General features: G+C 49.3%; 1 protein-coding gene across 3 annotated transcripts; it reads right to left on the reverse strand.

Moving 5' to 3' along the window:
- Window positions 1-1013: 1013 nt before the first annotated feature.
- Window positions 1014-14142, reverse strand: Cd300lg (CD300 molecule like family member g). Of its 3 annotated transcripts, XM_021176534.3 has the most exons (8): window positions 14061-14138; window positions 12422-12754; window positions 9582-9713; window positions 8472-8805; window positions 6870-6982; window positions 5121-5173; window positions 2103-2222; window positions 1014-1603 (listed from the first exon to the last, which is right to left on the reverse strand). In XM_021176534.3, exons 1-8 carry the CDS (start codon window positions 14101-14103, stop codon window positions 1484-1486), a joined length of 1248 nt encoding a protein of 415 aa, XP_021032193.1. In that variant the 5' UTR covers window positions 14104-14138; the 3' UTR covers window positions 1014-1483. The 3 variants fall into 3 exon arrangements, with proteins under 3 accessions (XP_021032193.1, XP_021032192.1, XP_021032191.1); XM_021176533.2 differs by lacking the exon at window positions 9582-9713 and having other exon boundaries at window positions 8472-8553; window positions 14061-14142; XM_021176532.2 differs by lacking the exon at window positions 9582-9713 and having other exon boundaries at window positions 14061-14142.
- Window positions 14143-20018: the final 5876 nt, after the last annotated feature.

Raw genomic sequence — 20018 nt, forward strand, 5'->3', positions numbered from 1 at the left:
CACGCTGCAAATTTAAAGCGGCTAGTGGCAGAGAGAACTGGTTTGGTAAATGGAGGCACACCCATATGCTGAAATACTACACAGCTGAGAAAGTTTATTGTACAAAGTTCATAGAACACGGAGGGATGCTTATGATGAGACAGCGTGGGATGCGCAGTGGGCTGTGCATGGTGAGAGGACCCCTCTGTAAACGGAGCATCTGCAAATACCAGAAGGGGAGGGGAGGGGAGGGGGTCCTGCAAGCTCAGGCAGAGCCGTCAACAAGGCTTGGTGAGGTTATAGATGATCCTAGAAACAGCACTTCTTTTGTATTCTCCCTACATTTCTGTTTTATATTCTGAACACCTCCCTTCCCAACATCTTACTTTTCAAAACAAAATAGAAAAAGGAAAAAAAAAATAGTTGAGCCAGTTCATCTTTCCCTCACTCAACAGTACTGGATTTAGTATTCTCCTCTAGTAACTAGAGTCTAGTGTCTTCTGTCCCCCCCCCCCGCCCCCTTCCCACTCTGGTATCCTCCTCCTCCTCCTCCTCTCCCTCAGCCTCCAGACCCTATGGAGGAGTAACCACTCTGGACAGGAATGATGGCGAGACTTCCTCCAATGTCCTACCAAAGCAAGGGATACAGGGCCTTGGGGAAGGAGAATGGAAAGACAGCTGATCCCTGGTTGCCTTGGGCTGGCTGTCACCATTAGAGTGTCTGACCAGGGAGGCATCAGGAAGCGCCTACTGGGACCGTACTGTCATGATCTAGGTCTAGGAAGCATATAGGAAACCCCACAGGGAAGGAAGGAAGGAAGAAAGGAAGAAAGGAAGAAAGGAAGGAAAGGAAGGGAAGGAAGGAAGGAAGGAAGGAAGGAAGGAAGGAAGGAAGGAAGGAAGGAAGGAAGGAAGGAAGATTCTAGCTAAAATGGGCTGAGGATTCATCAGACCCAAGGGTAGGAATGGCAGGGTCACTTGTCAGAACTGTGGAGTCCCGGGCCCTGCTCTAGAGATGGTTCGGTGAGTCTTGATGGGTCTGCAGAATTTTGTTTTAATTATTTTTATCAGGATGCAGGTGTTTCATAGACACACATATGTTGTCTCCTCCATAGCAACTGATACAGGAGAATTAGAGGGAGGTGAAGGTGGGATCTTCAGAGGATGGGAGGCGGGACTGTTGCTGGGTACCCATGCCCAGGGAATTTCCTGGAACGCACACAAACTCAGCCCTCATCCATGGAGCCTGGCTAGGCCCTGCTGAAGGCCCACACACCCATTAACTCTTCCCAGGGATTAGAATATGTGGGAGGTTCCAGCCTCTGGCTGGACTTGTTAAGTACCATCCTGGGCTTCAGGGACCAAGACACTTCTCCATCTGGGGCATGAAAGGGAGCCGGAAGAAAGGTGGACAGAGCCGTGGGCTATGAGTAGAACCCAAGAATTCATGAGAACTCAGCTGTTCAGCTTCACAAACCCTGACCGACCACGGGGCATTCTGCAATTACACAGAGATGAACTCGGAGAAGGCCAGTTCCTCCGCAGACGTCTGCAAGGGAGGGGGTGCCATCACGTCCTCCTCGTCGTTGTCCAGGGAACGAGCTGCCTCTTCCTCCTCTGTAGACTGGAGAGATGACATCGAGGTTGAAAAGTGGAGCCTGGTGGTGAGGAGGTCTCGCAAGCTTTTCTAGTGTCATCAGCAGGGGGCGCTGCAGAGCCTCCCTAGCCCCATCTCATTTGTATGTGGTGTAAGCTTTTTTGAGACAAGGTCTCACCAGGTAGCCTGGCTTCCCATCCCCCAGCTCCTCCCTTGGACCACAGACTCCCAAACATTGGGATTACAAACATGGGTCACAATGCCTGACTCAGCCGAGAGCTGTTTAAACTGACATCTAGTAAGCTAATTAAAGGGTTTTCTGAACATGGAAAGGGAAAACGTGAAATTTGGAGGTTGGCAAAATGGCGTGGAAGTATGGCTTTGATAGGCTAGGTGGACCGATGTGGGACGTTAGCTTCTGGGGCAGGCAGAGGATGCTGAAGAAAGAGCCCTCCCCGGCTTGTCCTCATTATCTCAAAGGTATCAGATGGTGTGGCTTCTGAAGAAAGAGCCCTTCTGCGCACACCTGACTGAGGTTCTGTGTCTCAGGAGAGAGCACAGCAGAAGGGTTAGGGTTTCTGAGACATTCAGGAGTCACCGCAAGGTCTATCGTCGAGTCTTCAGTGGTCCAGCCGTTCCCTGGTAGCTGAAAGATTTGATCAGAACTCAGAACAGGCCATTCTTGGCAGGATAAATGGTCTAGAGTCAAGCCTGGAACATCCAAGAGAAAGGTCACCGTTCTGTGGTCACACAACATCCTACATGCGGGTGTTCCCCTGGCAAGCTTCGAACTCTCAGGAGCTCCATTTTCTCGGCCATAAAATGAGAATACGTGTTCCCCCCCCCCCTCCAGGGTCATATTTTCCAGATAACATTATTTTTAAAGGCAAAGCCTCAGTATATAACCCTGACTGACTTGGAACTGGCTAAATAGACTAGGCTGGCCTTGAACTCACACAGATCCACGAACTTCTTGGATACTGGGATTAAAGGCACACATCACCATACCTGGCTTTGTCTTCTGAGACTGGGTCTCTCAAATCCTAGTTTGTAGCTGAAGATGACTTTGAACTTACTTCCGATTCTCACGTCTCTACTTTGCTGAGTGTTGGTGTTACAGATTGGGCACCACCACACCCAGGTTACGCTGACTGGCTTCGTACAAGCACACTTGACAAGCACGCTACCCGAGTGAGCTACATTCAGCCTCCAGTCTCTAGGCAGCATCTCCCTGTCCAGTGAACAGGAGCTCCTGGGATGGTTTGTTTTACTCGAGTTATTTCTTTTGCTTGCAACCAGAGAGAACACCGGGCTGTCTGTTCTTTTTCACGGGCCTCAAAGATTCCCCAAATACAAACAGCACAGGAGGCAGTTGGTCTGTGGCTACCCCGTACTTAGGGATGAAGGCTGGTTCTTTTTCTGGAGTCTGGGGAGATCGGCTTTGGGCAGCACATACGACCTGAGTGTTCCAGCCCTTGCACTTCAATGCGGGCTACAGCAGCCAGCCTCACAGACCTTGGAGAGTGGTCTAGTTCTGATTTTCTCAGGCTGAGTTGCTTGTGGGCTTAGAATTCTATTTCTGTGTTTCTGCTGCTGTGTCTATAAAATGGAGGAAGTAATACTGCCAGCTCTGATAGAAAGGGTGAGGAATCAAGCATGTACTACCCTCCACTGCCTCTGTCTCTGTCATGAGCACCCCAGGCTTGCCTTGAGTGGCAGGCCTCTCTCCTCAGTCTCCCGAGTGCTGGATGTCAGGTGCGGGCCACTATGCATGCCTAGTGCCTTTGGCTCTCTCACAGGACAAGTGTCCTCTTCCTTCTTTGATGCGAGTGTGTGCAGAGAAAATCCCCAGTCCCCACCCCTCTATTCTTTCCCCAACCTCCGCCAAAGACTCCAGAGAGCCAAATGGGAGATAGATCAAACAAAGCACACATCCTCAGCTGGCTATGTTCTGGTGGCTGTGGCCTCTGACCTCTTTGGAATCCATTTCTAGCCTTCCTCAGAATGGAGCTGTTACTCAGTGACCCTCTGCTCACTGCCCTGGGCTCTTTCTTGTCCCTACCGACCTCTGCAGGGGGAGCCCAGGTACCCCAGGTTGGAAGCAGCCCTGCCCAGAGTGGTAGCCATGGGGAGACAACCCCCACTGTGGCTTCCTGAGCCCCAGCCCTTTCCTGATGAGCCCCTTTTCCCAACATACAGCCAGAGGGCTGGGCTTTAAAGGTGGCCTCTGGTAGCAGGCCCCATGACTTTTCCCTCACTCCCCTTAGCCACTGTTGACCTTGTCCCACTTCCTGAGACAAAAAAACAGCTGCTTCCTAAATCAAGGAAGAGCCTGTTCCCACCAGGCCCTCCCCTTGGGGGTTTGGCTGGGAGCCTTTTGTCCTTACTGGCGCCAGGAAAGAAGATGATAGCCACCCCACTTCCCGGACTCCATGTTTGGGGAAGTAAGAGTGGGAATGCCTGCCCCTGGTAAGTAGCTGAGAGGATCTGGGGTAGGGCGTCAGGCAAAGCAAGGTGGGATTTTTGTTTCATGAACCTGGGAAATTCCTTTCTTCCTTTGGAGGTCAGCGAAGGATAGCTTTGGAAAGCTTGGTTCCCCAGGAAGATGGGCACAGGGATCTCTGTACTGTCTCCACTATTCCCCCACGCTCCCGGGGGGTGGGGGTGGGGCACTGATAACTGGGTCCTTGATCAGCTAAGCCAGTATATTCTCAGGACCACTGGAGGATCAGAAACAATATTCTGAGCTATAAGGATCGAGAAATCTGGGGCTGGAGAGATGGCTCAATGGTTAAGAGTACCAGCCGTTCTTGCAGGAGTCCTGGGTTTGGTTTCCAGCACCTGCGTGATGGCATACAACTGTTGGTGACTCCAGTTCCAGGGGACCCCACACACTTTTCTGGCCTCCATGGGCACTGGGCACAAATGTGGTGTGAAGACACACATGCAGGCAAAACGCTCCCACTGATAAAACGTATCTTTAAGAAGAATTGAGAAATCTGAATGCTGCCGTGTGAGTGTGGGTCAGACCTACGTACTCTCTGGGCCTTAGTTTCTTTTGTAAACGTACACTGGAGTCATGTTTGAGGGACTGTTGTACTCTGGTGTGGTGTGGGGTCCCTAGCCCCAGACCTGAAAGGTTGGATTGGAAGTAGAGGCTGGGAGATCAAATCTCCAACAACTGCAGCCAGGTACAATGGGCTCAGAGCTGATATCAACGCCAGACCCGGGATCCCCAGGTCCCTTCTCACTCCAGTGCTGATGTTACCGATTTCTAAATGGGCTGGGAAGGGGTTACCGCCTGGTGGAAAGATGTCCACGTAGTTCTTTGTGACGCTGCCTGATACCAGGTGGGAATCAGGGCTGATGATGGCTACGGATACTGAATGTAGCTCACACCCTAACAGTATACTCCTGAGACTCCCACAGATTCCTTTAAGGCTGGGAGCAAGCTCTACTTCTGTGTGGGCACAGAGATGGGCCCCGAAGTCTGACCTCAGTTCCAGATGGGTTGATCTCAGACTTTGACTCACTGGGTCCTTACCGAGGTTTCAAGGTAGACCTTCTCGTTCTTCTGTGTCTCTGTGGCCAGCCAAGCTGCAAGAGACCCAGAAAAAAAAAAAAGAACCTTGAGGCCAGGAAGGACTTAAGCCCTTCCCAGAAGGCACAGGTTCGTGTCACTGGTGTATGATGGCTTCCCAGAGAGAGCTGGCAGGCCCTAAGGCAGGAAGCCCTATCTAGCTCAGCCCGGTAGGAAGGAGCTGGCCTTTGGGATCTGTGTGAGCTAGAACAGTGATCCAGGAAACTGCGTTCACCTCTTGAACTTGAACACACACAGGGGACATGGACAGCTTGGATCTTAACTGTCCCATTAGATGCTTGGTCCTCAACTTGGCACTGTTGAGAAGTGGTAAAACTTTTAAGAGGTGGTATCTAGGGGAGGTCTTGGGATATTGGGGCGTGTCTTTGCTCAATGGGGGCGTGTCTTTGGGCTATTGGGGTGTGTCTTTGCTCAATGGGGGCGTGTCTTTGGGCTATTGGGGCGTGTCTTTGCTCAATGGGGGCGTGTCTTTGGGCTATTGGGGCGTGTCTTTGAGGGGGGCTGTGGGACTCTGTCTTCTTTTTACTTCCTAGTCATAAGGCAGGCAGTTTTGGTCTCACTGCGATGTATCTTTTTAGAAGACCAAAGAAATAGCCAACCCACACGGATCTGCTTGGCCTGTGCCACCAAGCACAGAGGCCACACTGTCACCCAGCACTGGACTGTGGTCACTTGAAATATTATATGTACGCTTCCAAAGGCTCAACATGAGAAAAAGAATGTAGGGTACGATCCTCAAGTTTCGTTGAGGTTTTGAGATGGGGTCTGGCTGTATTGCTCAGGCTGCTTGCTCTGATTCCTGACTCAACTGATCCTCCTGCCTCAGGCTGGGTAGCTGAGACCACAGGCTTACAACTGCAATGTCCAGGTTTCATTAATGTTCATCACCACCACCACCACCATCACCACCATTACCACGTCTACAGCGTTCTACCTACATGTATACCTTATTACAGACGGTTGTGAGCTACCATGTGGTTGCTGGGACTTGAACTCAGGACCTTGAGAAGAGCAGTCAGTGCTCTTAACCTCTAAGCCATCTCTCCAGCCCTCTTTAATGTCTAAATATTGGTTCCATGTTGAATTGACATGACAGGTATATTGAATTAAATAAACTGTTTTGTTAAAATTAACTTTGCTAGTTCTTTTGTTCTGTTTGTTTGTTTGTTTATAGTCTCAGATATCCCAGGCTAGCATTAAACTCACTATGTATCCACTCCTGACCCTCCCACCTCCACCTCCCAAGTGCTATGAAGGTGTTTGCTTTCATCATGGCTCTTTTAACTTTCACATCAGAAAACTCCCACTTCCCATTTTAATTGTTTTTCCCAGTGCTGCCTATCTCACAGCTAGGTTGTTTTTTTTTGTTTGTTTGTTTGGTTTTTTTTGTTGTTGGTTTTTTTTTTTTTTTTTTGCTTGTTTGCTTGCTTTTTTGGTTTGATTTTTCAAGACAGGGTTTCTCTGTGTAGCTCTGGTTATCCTGGAACTTGCTCTGTAGACCAAGCTGACCTCAAACTCAGAGATCTGCCTACATCTGCCTCCTTAGTGCCGAGATTAAAGGCGTGCACTACTATGCCCAGAGAATAGCAAGGTTGTCAGACAGACCCACTGAGGTCTGCTTGTCTTACTGAGGTTGATGACGTAGCACAGGTGTGCATGAGCCTCCCCCTCCCCGCCCCCCCAGTCACTTACCTTTCTTTCTCCACCGGAGCATGTGGCTGCCAAAGGCAATTAGTCCTGCAGCCAACAGCAGGGACAAGAGTACCAGGACTGGGGCCATCATGCGGACCATCGGGATGGACACACTGGAGGAGAGACGGAAGGAGCCTGTTGGCTGTTTGTTACCAGATCAGCCGGCCTGAAATCTAATTCAACCAGGCTAAGACTGCCAGGGTATTTCAACCCCCAAAGCAGGCTTCCTGGGTTCAAACCCTGGTCTCAAGACACTTAAGGGACAGGTGATTTAACCTTCCAGACCACCAGTTTCATCTCCTGTGAAGCAGGGCTGTGAGGACCAAACGTGTTGGGAAGTTTAAGGTGCTTCGTACAGAGCTGGGTGAGGAGATTCATGGTTGTAGTCCTTGCGTTTGGGAAGAGAAGGCAGGCAGATCGGGGGTTTCAAGGTCGTCCTTGGCTACATAGGGAGCTGGAGGGTAGCCTGAGCTACGAAAGAGACCTATGTCAAACTAAGTGCTCCTCCCACTAAAAATGAATCTTAGTACAGTACCTAGCTACATTCACTGCTAAACTATACAATTTGCTAAGCAGAAACCATCCCATGTTATGCTGGGAAAACTGGGGGGATTGGAATTGAGCCTAGGATCTCATACGTGTTGGGCAGACCCTCTGCCATTAAGCCTTATTTCTAGCCCTCTTTTTTAAAATAAAAAATTATTGGTACCAGTATTGCGTGTATGACTGGGGGTGGGAGAGCATGCCAGGTGCACATCCCGAGGTTAGGAAACAACTTTGGGGAGTCCGTTCTCTCCCTCTCCCCTTCTGTGGGTTCTGGGGATTGAACTCAGATCAACAGGCTTGCTTGACAAGAGCTCTACCGGCTGAGCCGCCTTTCGAACAGCCCTACTTTTTATTTTTAGACAAGGTCTCACAAAGTTACCCAGCCTGGCCTTGAACTTGTGATCTTCCTATCCCAGCCTTCCGAGTAGTTGGAATTACAGACCTGCACGTCTACATCTGGCAAGAAGTAGGAAGACTCATTGGCCCGTGAGCAGGTGTCACCAGCACTGGTTAGATGGTAGCACAGTGCTTTGATTCAGGATCCAGTCAGGTCCCTAGTTAGTCTCCCAAGGAGATCAGAAGGCACCAGGGGCCCGTGTCTCAAAGCCCATCAGTGTGTGCTACGCCTGGGGGGTAGCCTGGGTACAAAAGACCCCAGCCCTACAGGACACTTTCAGTCTTGTCCAAACCTGCTAGCAGTGACCTGCAGCAGGAACTGGGAGTTAGATAGAGCCCCAGAACCTGTTGTTGCAGGCTGGGATCCAGCTGTGTGGGATCCAGGGCTCAGGGCAAAGCATCCAGGGAAACCCTGGAGCTGGGGTGGCTTCAGCAGGAAGAAAGGTGAGTTCTGGGACCAAGGTGGCTCCTTCACCTCAGATAGCCCTGTACATGCCTGGCAGTAGGGCTGCTGTTTAAGAGTCCCTGGGATGGAAATGAGGTCTGAAATCTGCCCCCTGAGCCACAGGCCCTGGCCAGGACAAGAGGACATGTCTGTCTGGAGGGAGGAAAGTAGAGAGTCTTAGGGTTAAAGGCTGACCTTGGGTCCCATGGACTCACCTGGGCTTGGAGATGCTGCTGGCTACAGCCCTGGAGTCCTGTGGTGTGGTAAGGGGCGGCCAGATGACTGGACGGGAGCTCCCTGCATGAGGAGAGGTCGCTGTGTGAGGAGACCTCCCTGCATATGGAGAGATTCCTGGGGGAACCTGGGAGGTTCCTGCAGATCGGGCTGGGGTTGCTGTGTGAGAAGAGCTCCCAGCATATGGAGAGATTCCTGGGGGAACCTGGGAAGTTCCTGTAGACCAGGCTGGGGCCGCCTCGGTGAATACAGGGGCTTTGACCCCTGTCTTGCCCTGTTTGGTCGTGACGACTGTCGGGTGGAGACCAGGAGAAGCTACAAGTCCAAAAGCAACGCTTCAGCATTTCCCCTGACCCTTGAGCCCTGCCCAGCCTGACATTTGAACACGAACCTTCCCAATCTCTCAGGACATCCTCAACTAAAACGCTCCCCAGGAGGCAAGCAGAGGCCTGGGTGAGGCCCCTTTGAGCAATAAGACCCAAGCCAGACACATCTATGCATAATCTATTTCTCTTTGAGAGGACTCTACCCCCAAGACCCTGTTCTATGCCACTCCATAGACACCTTCCTGGTTCTCTTATTCTAGGTCAGGGTCACCTCCTCTCTGACCAAAGAGTCAACTCTCCAGGCTGCTCAGCACAGGCCTTCTGACTCTCTCTCTCTCTCTCTCTCTAAGATTTATTTATTATTATATCTAAGTACACTGTAGCTGTCTTCGGATGCACCAGAAGAGGGCGTCAGATCTCATTACGAGTGGCTGTGAGCCACCATGTGGTTGCTGGGATTTGAACTCAGGACCTTCAGAAGAGCAGTCAGTGATCTTAACAGCTGAGCCATCTCTCCAGCCCACCTGACTTCTGACTCTTATTCTTCAGCAAGACCTGACCTCCTTCAGCTGTCAAAAGGTGGCAAAAATGAGGCCTGAGGTCAGGGCTCACTCCAGATCCTAGAGGAAGAGCTTTGGGCTCAATGGTAACCACTTCCCATTCAAACCTGAGCCATTGTGGCTTCTGAGGTTTGGGTGATCATCTGGGTGGCCCTCTCTGTGTATTTTCTGGAATGGGGAAGGGGCAGGAAAGGCATTGACTCACTCGGTTCTGGGAGCTGAGTCTGCCAGGCTTTTGCCTTGGACTGCAGGCTCCTTGTAGGTGTAAGAGGCTGGAAGGAGGGGGTGGGGGAAGAAGGACAGCAGGTGCCAGCAAGGACAGCATTGTCCCTTTTTCCTAGAGGAAAGGGAGAAGCTGCTCTCAGGGGAGGCAGACATTGTCACAGTGGGCAGTTCCCCCTTCCTACCCCCTTAGCAGAGGTGCCAGCCTTGTCTCTTCCCAGCTAATCAGAAGCCATAACTGGCAGGTCCCAGCAGTTCCTAGGTCTTCCCCACCTGCTGTCCACACTAGTCTCTCATTGGAACACTGTGTGTCCCCTGCCCCAGCCTGTTCCCTTCACGCCACTCTTTGCACGGACACCTGTACACCTCGGATCCTATCACCTCTTTCTTGGGAGCAGTCAGTGGCCCCCAGCAGCCCTGGCCTGAAATGCTATCTACTTACTTTGTGTGTCTCTCAAGGCCTTTGACACTCAGACTTCAAGTCACCTTGTCAATGTTATCGGTTTCCCTGAGTGGGACTCACTGAGCCGCTCAGAGATGCCCTGGGTTCAGGGTCACCCTTTCTATTGCTGTGCCTTTGCCATGTTGTCTCCCTGTGGAACCATTTGCTTACATTTCTGCCTAAAGCCTCTGCCCCACCCCTCCCCATTTTCCATCATCACCTCAAAAGTTAAGCTCCAGTAATATGGAAGAATTCACCCTTTCCTTTGTGTACCCCACTATCCCATACTTGCCTCCAGGGGAGTGAATGGTCACTTTGACTAGACTATGACTTTGCAGGGTCTCCTACGGGGCTGGAACTTCTCAAGGGCCAGGGTCCCTGAGTCTTCCTGACCACACCCAGCCTGGACGTTCTGGGCTTGCTCTCTAGTTTCTGTTCTAAGGCTGTGCCTGGCACTTGTGTTTTTTTTCCTAAGTAGCTGACAAAATTTTCTGTAAATAAAGAGTAGCTTTTACTTTGTGTGTTTCTAAGTCGTTATCCATTGCCTTGGGCCTCAGGAGATATGGGATAGGGGAAGTGATTGTACATGTGCCCAGCCTCACTTGGCCCTGGAAGCGGCTGATTCACTCTGGATTGTTAACTTCTCAGGAAATCTGGGAGCTGTTTGTTAAATGGCTGGCAGGTAGAAATCATGCTGGAGTGTTGCTACCAAAATAGAAACCCATAAATATTATAGACCCCAGTGCCGTTAGCTAGCGAAGAATCCTTCATCACGTGTCCTTTCACGTGCTTGCTTTAGCAGAGCATCCTCTCTCCTGTGTCTGCTTCAGTGAAACATTTCTTCCTGAGTCTGCCTTAGCCTTTCACCCATTTCTACTTCAGCTAAACACTCCTTCACGTGTTTGCCCCAGCAGACCAGTGTCCCCAGGGACTGTGAGGCAGCCACCTACACAGCCTTCATCTTTGTTACTATAAAGTGCCCTTTGAAGCCAGCCAGCTCCAACTTGGGAGGATGAAAATACACGTATATCACACACAGAGAAATGACTAAGCTGAGGGCAAGAATGGACACAAGAGTCTCAGAACTAGAACACTCGCTATGTTGGGTGTGTGGTGGTGTAGGACCTTCGTCTCAGCACTCAGGAGTCAGAGACAGGGAGATCTCTGTAGATCTAGCCCAGCCAGGGCTACATAGTGAGCCACTGTCTACAAAGTAAAATGAATGAATGAATGAATAAATAAAATGCTAATCAAACCATCTCTCTAAAAGGTAAAATAGACAAAAACAAATCAAAATTAGACAATTTTGCACTGGTGAGGGCTGGAATTGATTGGAGAACCTTTCAGATAACAGAACCCACTCACCAATGTTAATTTATTGCTACAGCATTAGGAATGGAACCCTAGCCGGGCATGGTGGCACACGCCTTTAATCCCAGCACCCAGGAGGCAGAGGCAGGCAGATTTCTGAGTTTGAGGCCAGCCTGGTCTACAGAGTGAGTTCTAGGACAGCCAGGGCTACACAGAGAAACCCTGTCTCGAAAAACCAAAAAAACAAACAAACAACCAAACCAAACCAAACAAAAAAAGGAATGGAACCCTGGGTCTCATGCGTGCCAAGCTAATGCTCTCCCGTGAGGCTTTGATATTGTTGTTATTGTCCAGTTCGAGTTGTCACAGAGACCCACTGGTGACTGGGTCCTGGCTCCTGGGCCCATCTTCTGAACAGAGATAAAGGTGGCAGCGATCTGTGTTTGAATTATGTCCACTCTGCTTCCTGTCTCAACCTTAGGCCAGAAGCTGAGCATCTTGGAATCTCTGTGTCCCATTTGAGAAGTGGTCGTTCAGAGAGCTACCTAGCACTCACAGACCCGAGACTGGGCTGCCTGTACTCTGGCCTCCTCTTGTCTTTCTCCTGGGTTCCTCCAAGATATAAAAAGTGAAAGCAGTGTGCAGAGGCCAGTGCATGGTTAGGGGTCACTGTGGGCCGGGCCTGGGGTGCAGCCATAGCTGGCCTGACCTCAGGAGGCTATGGATATATTTGTGACACAGGGGACATGCAGGTACTTCTTTGTCCCCTGCGATGGTCATCTTGTCCCCATCCCATGGTAGTCTCCCCTAACATGTCTAGGCCAAGAATGACAAGGATAGCTCCTAACAGGCAGACTTGCCAGTGCAGAGGCACACCGAGGCTTCCTCTCTAAGTTGTCCCCAGTGCTCAGCAGGGTGTCCCTCCCCACGTCCTGGAGAGGCCTGGTGAGGTTGGTACCAAGACTGCCCCCTTCTGTAATGGGGACACTGAAGCCATGGCTCAGATGCTCTCACCCATCCTAGTCTCCTCTACATCCCCCGCAACCCAGGTAGGGGGAGGAGTCCATTACCTGGAAAGACAATGAGTGTAACCTCAAAAGACTCATCGCGGCCCAGTCTGTCAATCCCACACCAGTACTTCCCTGAATCCTTCAGGGTAAGGTCCCTCATGGTCACGGTCATCGAGAGCTCTTGGGGACTGTCTCGGATGGACATCCTGCCTCGAGTCACCTTCTGGTCCTGATTTGCGTAGACAATGTCACCGCAGCGTGACACCAGGATGCCACCCTGCCGGCACCAATACTTCCTGTGCTCCTTCATCTTCTCCCCGTAGGTACACTGCAGGGACACGGTGTCACCTTCAAATCCACTGATCTCCTTTGGGCCCTTCAGGGCTTCATAACCTGAAAATGCAGCGTGAAAGGAGATGGGATTTCCATGGATCCAAGTACCAGGCCGAGAGCAGAAGTTCCCATTTCATGGGGAGGAAGGGAGGTTTTCCTGTTGGAACATCTTGGGCACCCCATAAAACCCCCAGGGTTCTCTCTTCCTCTGGGGAACCTTAGAACAAACATGTCATTTGAGAGACACAAGTCAGGCTGGCCAGATGGCTCGAGGGGTAGAGGTGCTTGCGGCTAAGCCTGACAACCTGAGTTCGAACCTCAGGAAGGAGAGAATAGATTCCCAAACGTTGTACACTGACCTTCCTCACATGTATTACAGCATTCATGGACTAATGTGTGCTCATATGTGCACACACACACATGATAAACACATGTAACAAAAACCTTAAAAACAGTGTGAGTTAATGTTATATATTATGAAGGGAAAACCAAGCAAACATGGCCAACTGAGCAACTGATGTCAGTTACAAGATGTGATGTCAGTTATAAGATGTGTCCTGATGAACCCAGCCTGGTGGGGCGCTCTTGATTCCAGCTACTTGGAATCAGAGCAAGTTCAAGGCCAGTCTGTCTGAAGTATAAAATGGAGAGAGCGCTGGGGATATAGCTTAGTGGCAAAGCGCTCATTTAGCATGCTCCGGGGCCTGGGTTCCACCCCTCCCCCAAGCATTGCCAAGGAGAAAGAAAGGATAAAAAAATTACAAAAGTAAAGAAAGCTTTGCTCCCTGTGGGTGACAGTGTGGTTTCTTACTGTCCAGCCCTTTGCCCTTTTGCAATGAACGCACATTTTATACATATGTATGTGCATGTATATATGTGTGTATGTATATATGTGTATGTATGTATGTATGTGTGTATACATATATATTATATACATGCATATACCACACATACTCTCTCTCTCACACACATATACATAGACACACACACATAATAACAATAATAAAATTAAAAAGTAAAGCAAGAAAAAAAAATAAAGCAAAGAAAGAAAAAGCAAACTTAGTAGGTATCCAACCAAGTTAGCTGGGCTAACAGGGTAAGTGGATGTATGCTTGCTGCCCTGTGGTCAGAGAGGCTCTGCAGAGCCAGGGAACCCAAGGGAGAAAGACCCTGGGTCTGAGGTGCAAGAGCAGCAAGTGCTGAGCTCAGGGCTGCTGGGCTGCAGATGGGTTGTGAAATAGGGATGTATTCCACCCCACCCCACCTCCTCATGGTGTGGAGGGAAGGCGTAACCACAGACCACAAGAGCATGCTCAGGCCTGCATCTGTATGCCCCTCCATCCCGGCCACCTCTGACCCCTCTCACCTGGGAGCACCAGGCAGCCCCAAAGCAGGACCAGAGGCCTCATGGTGGGTGCTGGACACTGCAGTTGCCTGCAATTGGGAGCTCTTCTGAGCTTTAGCTTCTGCCGGGCTGGAGCCAGGAAGGGAGGAGTGGGAGGCGGGCCATCGAGCTCAGCTCCGCCTTGGAGGGCCTTCTGCTTTTTCCTTTACTCTTTTCCCCCTTCTACCCAGTGCCAGTTACCACAGGTTGCAGACCCACCCAATCTCCAGCCCCTACTTAGCCTTAATCTGTGATTTGCCTGCATAATTCATCATGGCCTTTGGGGACCTCTGATATATTGTTTTTTCTTTTGCACATGCCTTTAATCCCAGCGCTTAGGAGGCAGAGGCAGGTGGATTTCTGAGTTCGAAGCCAGCCTGGTCTACAGAGTGAGTTCTAGGCTACACAGAGAAACACTGTCTCAAAATAAATAAATAAATAAATAATAAATTCTCAGAGGTGTGCATAACCCGACACTGCTACTATAAGAATCACAAACCCTGGAACAACCAGTCATTGCTAATATCCCCAAATACTTCACTATTTGGGAACTTATTAGTTTTTTGACCTGCCCCTGGATCTGAGTATTAAAGTACTAAATATGGAAGCTTATTTGTTAATTAGTAAATCACTGATAATATATTTTAAACTATATCCCTATTTTTAGCATTTTAATTTAAGCCTATTATTTTCTTTTTTTTTTAATTATTTATTTATTATATGTAAGTACACTGTAGCTGTCTTCAGACACTCCAGAAGAGGGCATCAGATTTCGTTATGGATGGTTGTGAGCCACCATGTGGTTGCTGGGATTTGAACTCTGGACCTTCGGAAGAGCAGTCGGCGCTCTTAACCACTGAGCCATCTCACCAGCCCAAGCTTATTATTTTCATTGTATTTATTTTTCATGTGCATGGATGTTTTGCCTGCGTGTCTGTGCACCCTGTGTGCGCAGTTCTCACAGAGGCCAGAAGAGGGCACTGGATCTCCTGAGGCTGAAGTTACAGATGGCTATGAGTCACCATGCGAGTGCTGGGAATAGAACCAGAGTCCTGCAAGAACAACCTGTGTTCTTAACCGCTGAGCCACCTCTCCAGCACTCTATTTTTAGTTTATTAAAAATTTAAAATTATATTTTCGGAAAGCAACTTTATAGAGTCCACCTTCAACATTTTCATAGTGTCCAGGAATCCAGCTGAGGTTATCAGGCTTGTAAGGGCCATCTTGTCGGCCCTTCTTTATTTTAAACACGTGAACTTGTTACCTATGCCTATGAGCCATTATTTTGGGGTAGGGGGAGATCTGTAAGCTTCTTCTCGTCACACTGCTGAAGTGGACAGGGTAAAAAATTTAAAGACCAATGATACAGCCCTTCGGATCCGCATCCCATTGTCTGGGATGCAGTACCGCCACTGGCCACAGGACGGCGGCTTCAGCAGGGCTGAGCTGAGCTCTGCGGGAGCTTTGGGTCAGCTGCTTTGAAAGGCGGGTCCCCTGAACCGAGCGCTTTGTCTTGCTGGGCACTTGCAAAAGTTAATCAGTGGCTTGTTTCCCCTTTGCAGACTTGCTTATTGCTTCAAGGGAACAGAACAAACGCACGCTAGAGGGAGCTCTGAGCCATTTTCCAAAATATCTGTCTTTCAGGCTTTCAAAGTCTGTATGACAGCTAAGCAAATATTTATACAGATATGTAAGAACGGAGGGAAGGCAAGGATTGGAGTGTTACAACTAACTCACCTTCTGCCTTAGAAAATCGCTGTTAATATTTTGGTATGTTTCTTTTCGACCCCTGGGGGTGGGGTAGGAGTTGTTAAAGCCCAGTTGTGAGAGGGGAGTTTTTTGTTTGTTTGTTTGTTTTTCGAGACAGGGTTTCTCTGTGTAGCCTTGGTTGTCCTGGAACTTACTCTGTAGACCAGGCTGGCCTCGAACTCAGAAATCCCCCTGCCTCTGCCTCCTGAGTGCTGGGATTAAAGGCATGCGCCACCACGCCTGGCTTGGGAGTTTGTTCTTGTGGCTCTGGTAATAGAGGGCATAAGTATTACATTTATTTATTCTCATGTTTTAAGTGTGTATGAGCACATGCATGTCATACCATGCTATGAACAATGCAGGACAACGTGCAGGACTCAGTTCTTTCTTTCTGCCCTGTGGGCTCCGGGCACATACCACAGGTCGTATTGTTTGGCTGCGAGTGTCTTTATGAACAGAGCCATCTCTCCAGCAACAGGGCACATGTCTTGATTACACAGTGCTTGGCAGGCATTCCTGCTGTTTACAGACCTGGAATATGTCATCGTGAAACCCTACTGACCTCAACCCAGAACATGACTCCCTTTCCTGTGTACAGATCACCCAAGAAAAGTGGTTTTTGCAGTTTGAAACACACACACACACACACACACACACACACACAGACAATCTACTCTAGCTTTGCATGGTATATTTCTGCACGTCTTTATTTCTAGATGTTCCTTGTTCTTTGTGTCTAGCTTATTCATCATAAGCAGGGCAAGCGCTTGACACTCCATTATATTTTTAGGGCTGTAGGAGCTGGCCCCTGACATTTTTGAAATACGTGCTTTTTAGTAATAAATTGTTTTCTTTTTATTTCTCCCCCCAGCATAGCTGGGATATTATAATATTTAAAGCATTAAGCGCAGAGCACGCACATTATTCATGATTGTCGTTTCAGGGGAGTACGGAAGTTGTTGCCAAATGCTTCCTTATACAGATGGAGCTCCCCCCACCCACCCATACTCTCCTCCTGTGTATTAAACATCATTACCTCTTCTCCCCCTGCCCCACACCTAGCCCAGGAGCTGACCTGGAGGACCTGGTAAAAACCAGATCTTTTAGAGGTTAGAGGTTAGAGGTTAGAGGTTAGAGGTTAGAGGTTAGAGGTATGGCTCATGGATTAAGAGCATTGAGCAGTCAGGGCTCTTACCTGCTGAGACATCTCACCAGTCCCAAAACATCTATTTTTAAAGATGGTTCTTAAATGCTTTAACCTCCCTTGAAGCCCATCACTCACCAGAGGTAGTGGGAAAGAAAGGATATGGGTGGGGGCCGGGGAGTGGACCTGTTTAGAAAGGTTCTTTGGAGCAACCCCTGTCTGTTTTGTCTGGAAATGAGCAGTTCAGCTCACAGGTTAGCAGTGGCAGCTCAACCCACTCGAAAACACTTCACAGATACACCAGCAGTCCAGTTTGGTAGAGTTGGTTTAGCAAACAGAAATCAGCAGCAGCGGCACTACCTAGCAGAGACAGCCAGGCGTCAGCCTTGGCATAAGTCAGCAGGAGGGACCAGAAGAAACATGCATTTGTCTCAGCTGACATCACTCTGCCAGTCAGCCCGAGTCTGAGGAAGTGGCAAGAAACTGCAGCACACCACCAGAAGGCTTTTGGTATCCACAAATGCAGCTCAACTATGCAGTGTAAGGTCATCGGATCCCCAAAACAGATGGTTGTAAGCCACACTATTGTTTCTGGGACTTGAACTCTGGACCTCTGGAAAAGCAGCCAGTGCTTTTAACCACTGAGCCATCTCACCAGTCCTCACTTTTTATTCTTCAATTGCCTGTATATGGGTGTTTTGCTGGAGTGTCTGTGCACCATGTTGGAGTAGGGCCTGAGCAGTCCTGAAGAAGGCGTTTAGTTCCCCTGGCTCTGAAATTACAGATGGTCGTGGGTGCTGTAAATCACACCCAAACCCGCAGGAGGGAAGGCCCATGCTTCTAAGTGCAGCTCCATTCCTCTCTCTAAGCCCTGGTAAGTCTCCCAGAGCACACACCCAGCACCGTGGCGCAGCTAAGCCGAGCATGTACTGTATTGGGGCAGGCTCCCAGGAAAACGAACAAGGAGGTGTAGTGACATATGCCTAGTCCATCCCCCAGCCTCTGACCCTCATTCATCAGTCAAATCAGCCAAGACTTGGGGAGAGGCCAAAAGCACCGACCCAGCAGGCTCTGTCCTATGGCAGGGCACATCAGGACTGGGAAGGGGCTTTCTCAGCAAAGACTGTGCTCTATGAGATGGGAAGCCATTAACTCCAGAAGAGTCTGTCCCAGACAGCTACCAGGCTTGCGGCAGACACCCTGTGGGCAAGAGAGACTACTGCGTGTTCAGCTCTTGGGATGCTGTAGAGCAGCTGAGCCCACACAGGTGTGATGTGTCTCTCACTCGGTCCTCTGTACCAGCTTCCCCATCCCTGGCAGGTGCGAACTGTGTTTTAACTGGTGCTACAAACAAATCGGAGTCTGTTACAGTTTCTGTGTCGATTCTTCTAACAGTTTTCAGGCTGAGGAATAGAATTGCTTTGGTAGCAGCGGGGAGGGCGGCCGGAGCAGAGCAGAAAGCCCAGCTCGCTCAGGGGCTGGCTGAGGGAGAAGCTGTCCCTCATGCTGGTGGATTCTGCATCTGCGATTCAAACAAACTCAGATGGAGAAAGGGGAGCCGGGTGAGTCCAGGAAGCTAGACACTGGCGAGATAGCCATGCAAGCCTGAGGATTTGAATCTGATCCTATGAAGCCACATAGAGATGGGGGAGAGATCTGACCCCACAGAGCTGTCCTCAGACATGCAAACTACGGCACAACCCTTAGAGGTATCATTCAGTGACAGAGAATTTACCTAATGTGCAAGAACCAAGTTTGATCATCATCAAACACACACATACACACATACACACATGCACACACACACACACACACACACACACAGAGGCTCAATAATTAAAAATTTTAAAGGGATTTATTTATTTTTTATTTTGTATATAAGAGTGTTTACCTATGTCCCACATACATGCCTGCTATCCAAGGAAGCCCCAGAAAGGGGTGTTGATCCCGGAAACTGGAGCTATAGAAGGTTGTGGGCTGCCATGTAGGTGTTGAGAACTGAACCTGGGTCCTTTGCAAAAGCAGCATACTGAGCCATCTCTCCAGTTCCAATAAAAAAAATTTTTTTAAAGTCCAGAAATTTTTAGAGAAGCAAAATTTGAGTTTGCTACATGCTAAGTAGTACATTGTCTGCATGTGGACAGAGTGACATGGGCAGACCCTGCTGTAGGCCCCAGCATTTCATAGATCAGACCCTCAGCATCTCTCAGGTGCTCAGGAGTCAGGCATTGTCCGCTACACCTTTGCGTGCGTGCGTGTGTGTGTGTGCGCGCGCGCGCGCGCGCGCGAGTGCGTGCACTCGAGTGTGTGTGCATGTTGTCAGGGATCAAACTTAGGTCCTCAACATGTGAGGTAAGTGCTTCTATCACTGAGTTATACCCTGGCCCTCATTTTATCTCTTTTTGGACTCTGCCTTTAAGCCACTCAGACTGGCCTTGAACACACTCTGTACTCAAATAGGCCTTGAAATCAGAAGCCTTCTGCCTTCTGCCTCGGTCTCCCAAATAGCTTTTGATAAGAGCCGATGACAGCAGCCCTGGCTCTTCAGACTTATGATGGCTGCATCTCTAGTGAACTTGGCAGTGTTCTCTAAGCTTACAGAAGAACAGCTATTGATATGGTGCTTTCTTTGTATCAGGTATTGGAAGCCACCCATGAACGAGACACGCACAAGTTAAGGCTAACACAATGACATTTTATAGACGGGACTTGAGCATTAGTGTTTGTTAATCTGGGGGAGGTGTACTAGCATCAATGCCCCGGGGATACTGAGAGATGACTATATATTTAAAAATCTCCCTAAGAACATTAACCCAGCCGGATGCCATGTGGTATCTTGGATTGGATCCCAAGGACACAGAAAAATTATTAGAGAAGAGGCATGAAAAATAGTAACATAAAATCTGTAGTCTAGTTAGTAGTAACATACCAAGGTTAATTTCTTGGCTTTGACAACACATCCTGGTTTATGTAAGATGCTAACAGTAGAAGAAACAGTGAAGGCTATTTAGGAACTTTCTGTATTGTCTCTGAAACCTCTCTGTAAA

The sequence above is a fragment of the Mus caroli genome, unplaced genomic scaffold (genome assembly GCF_978045245.1).
Source record: "Mus caroli unplaced genomic scaffold, Mus_caroli_1 scaffold_13, whole genome shotgun sequence".
Lineage (NCBI taxonomy): Eukaryota > Metazoa > Chordata > Mammalia > Rodentia > Muridae > Mus > Mus caroli.

Excerpts from the sequence above, each read along its gene's own strand:
- Cd300lg (XM_021176534.3), bottom strand. The coding sequence starts at position 14,103 with ATGAGGCCTCTGGTCCTGCTTTGGGGCTGCCTGGTGCTCCCAG. Across the intron at positions 9,714-12,421 it reads TACACTCATTGTCTTTCCAG|GAAAAAGGGACAATGCTGTC; the intron begins GTAATGGACTCC and ends CCTTTCCTCTAG. Across the intron at positions 6,983-8,471 it reads AGCAGCATCTCCAAGCCCAG|TGTGTCCATCCCGATGGTCC; the intron begins GTGAGTCCATGG and ends TCTCTCCTCCAG.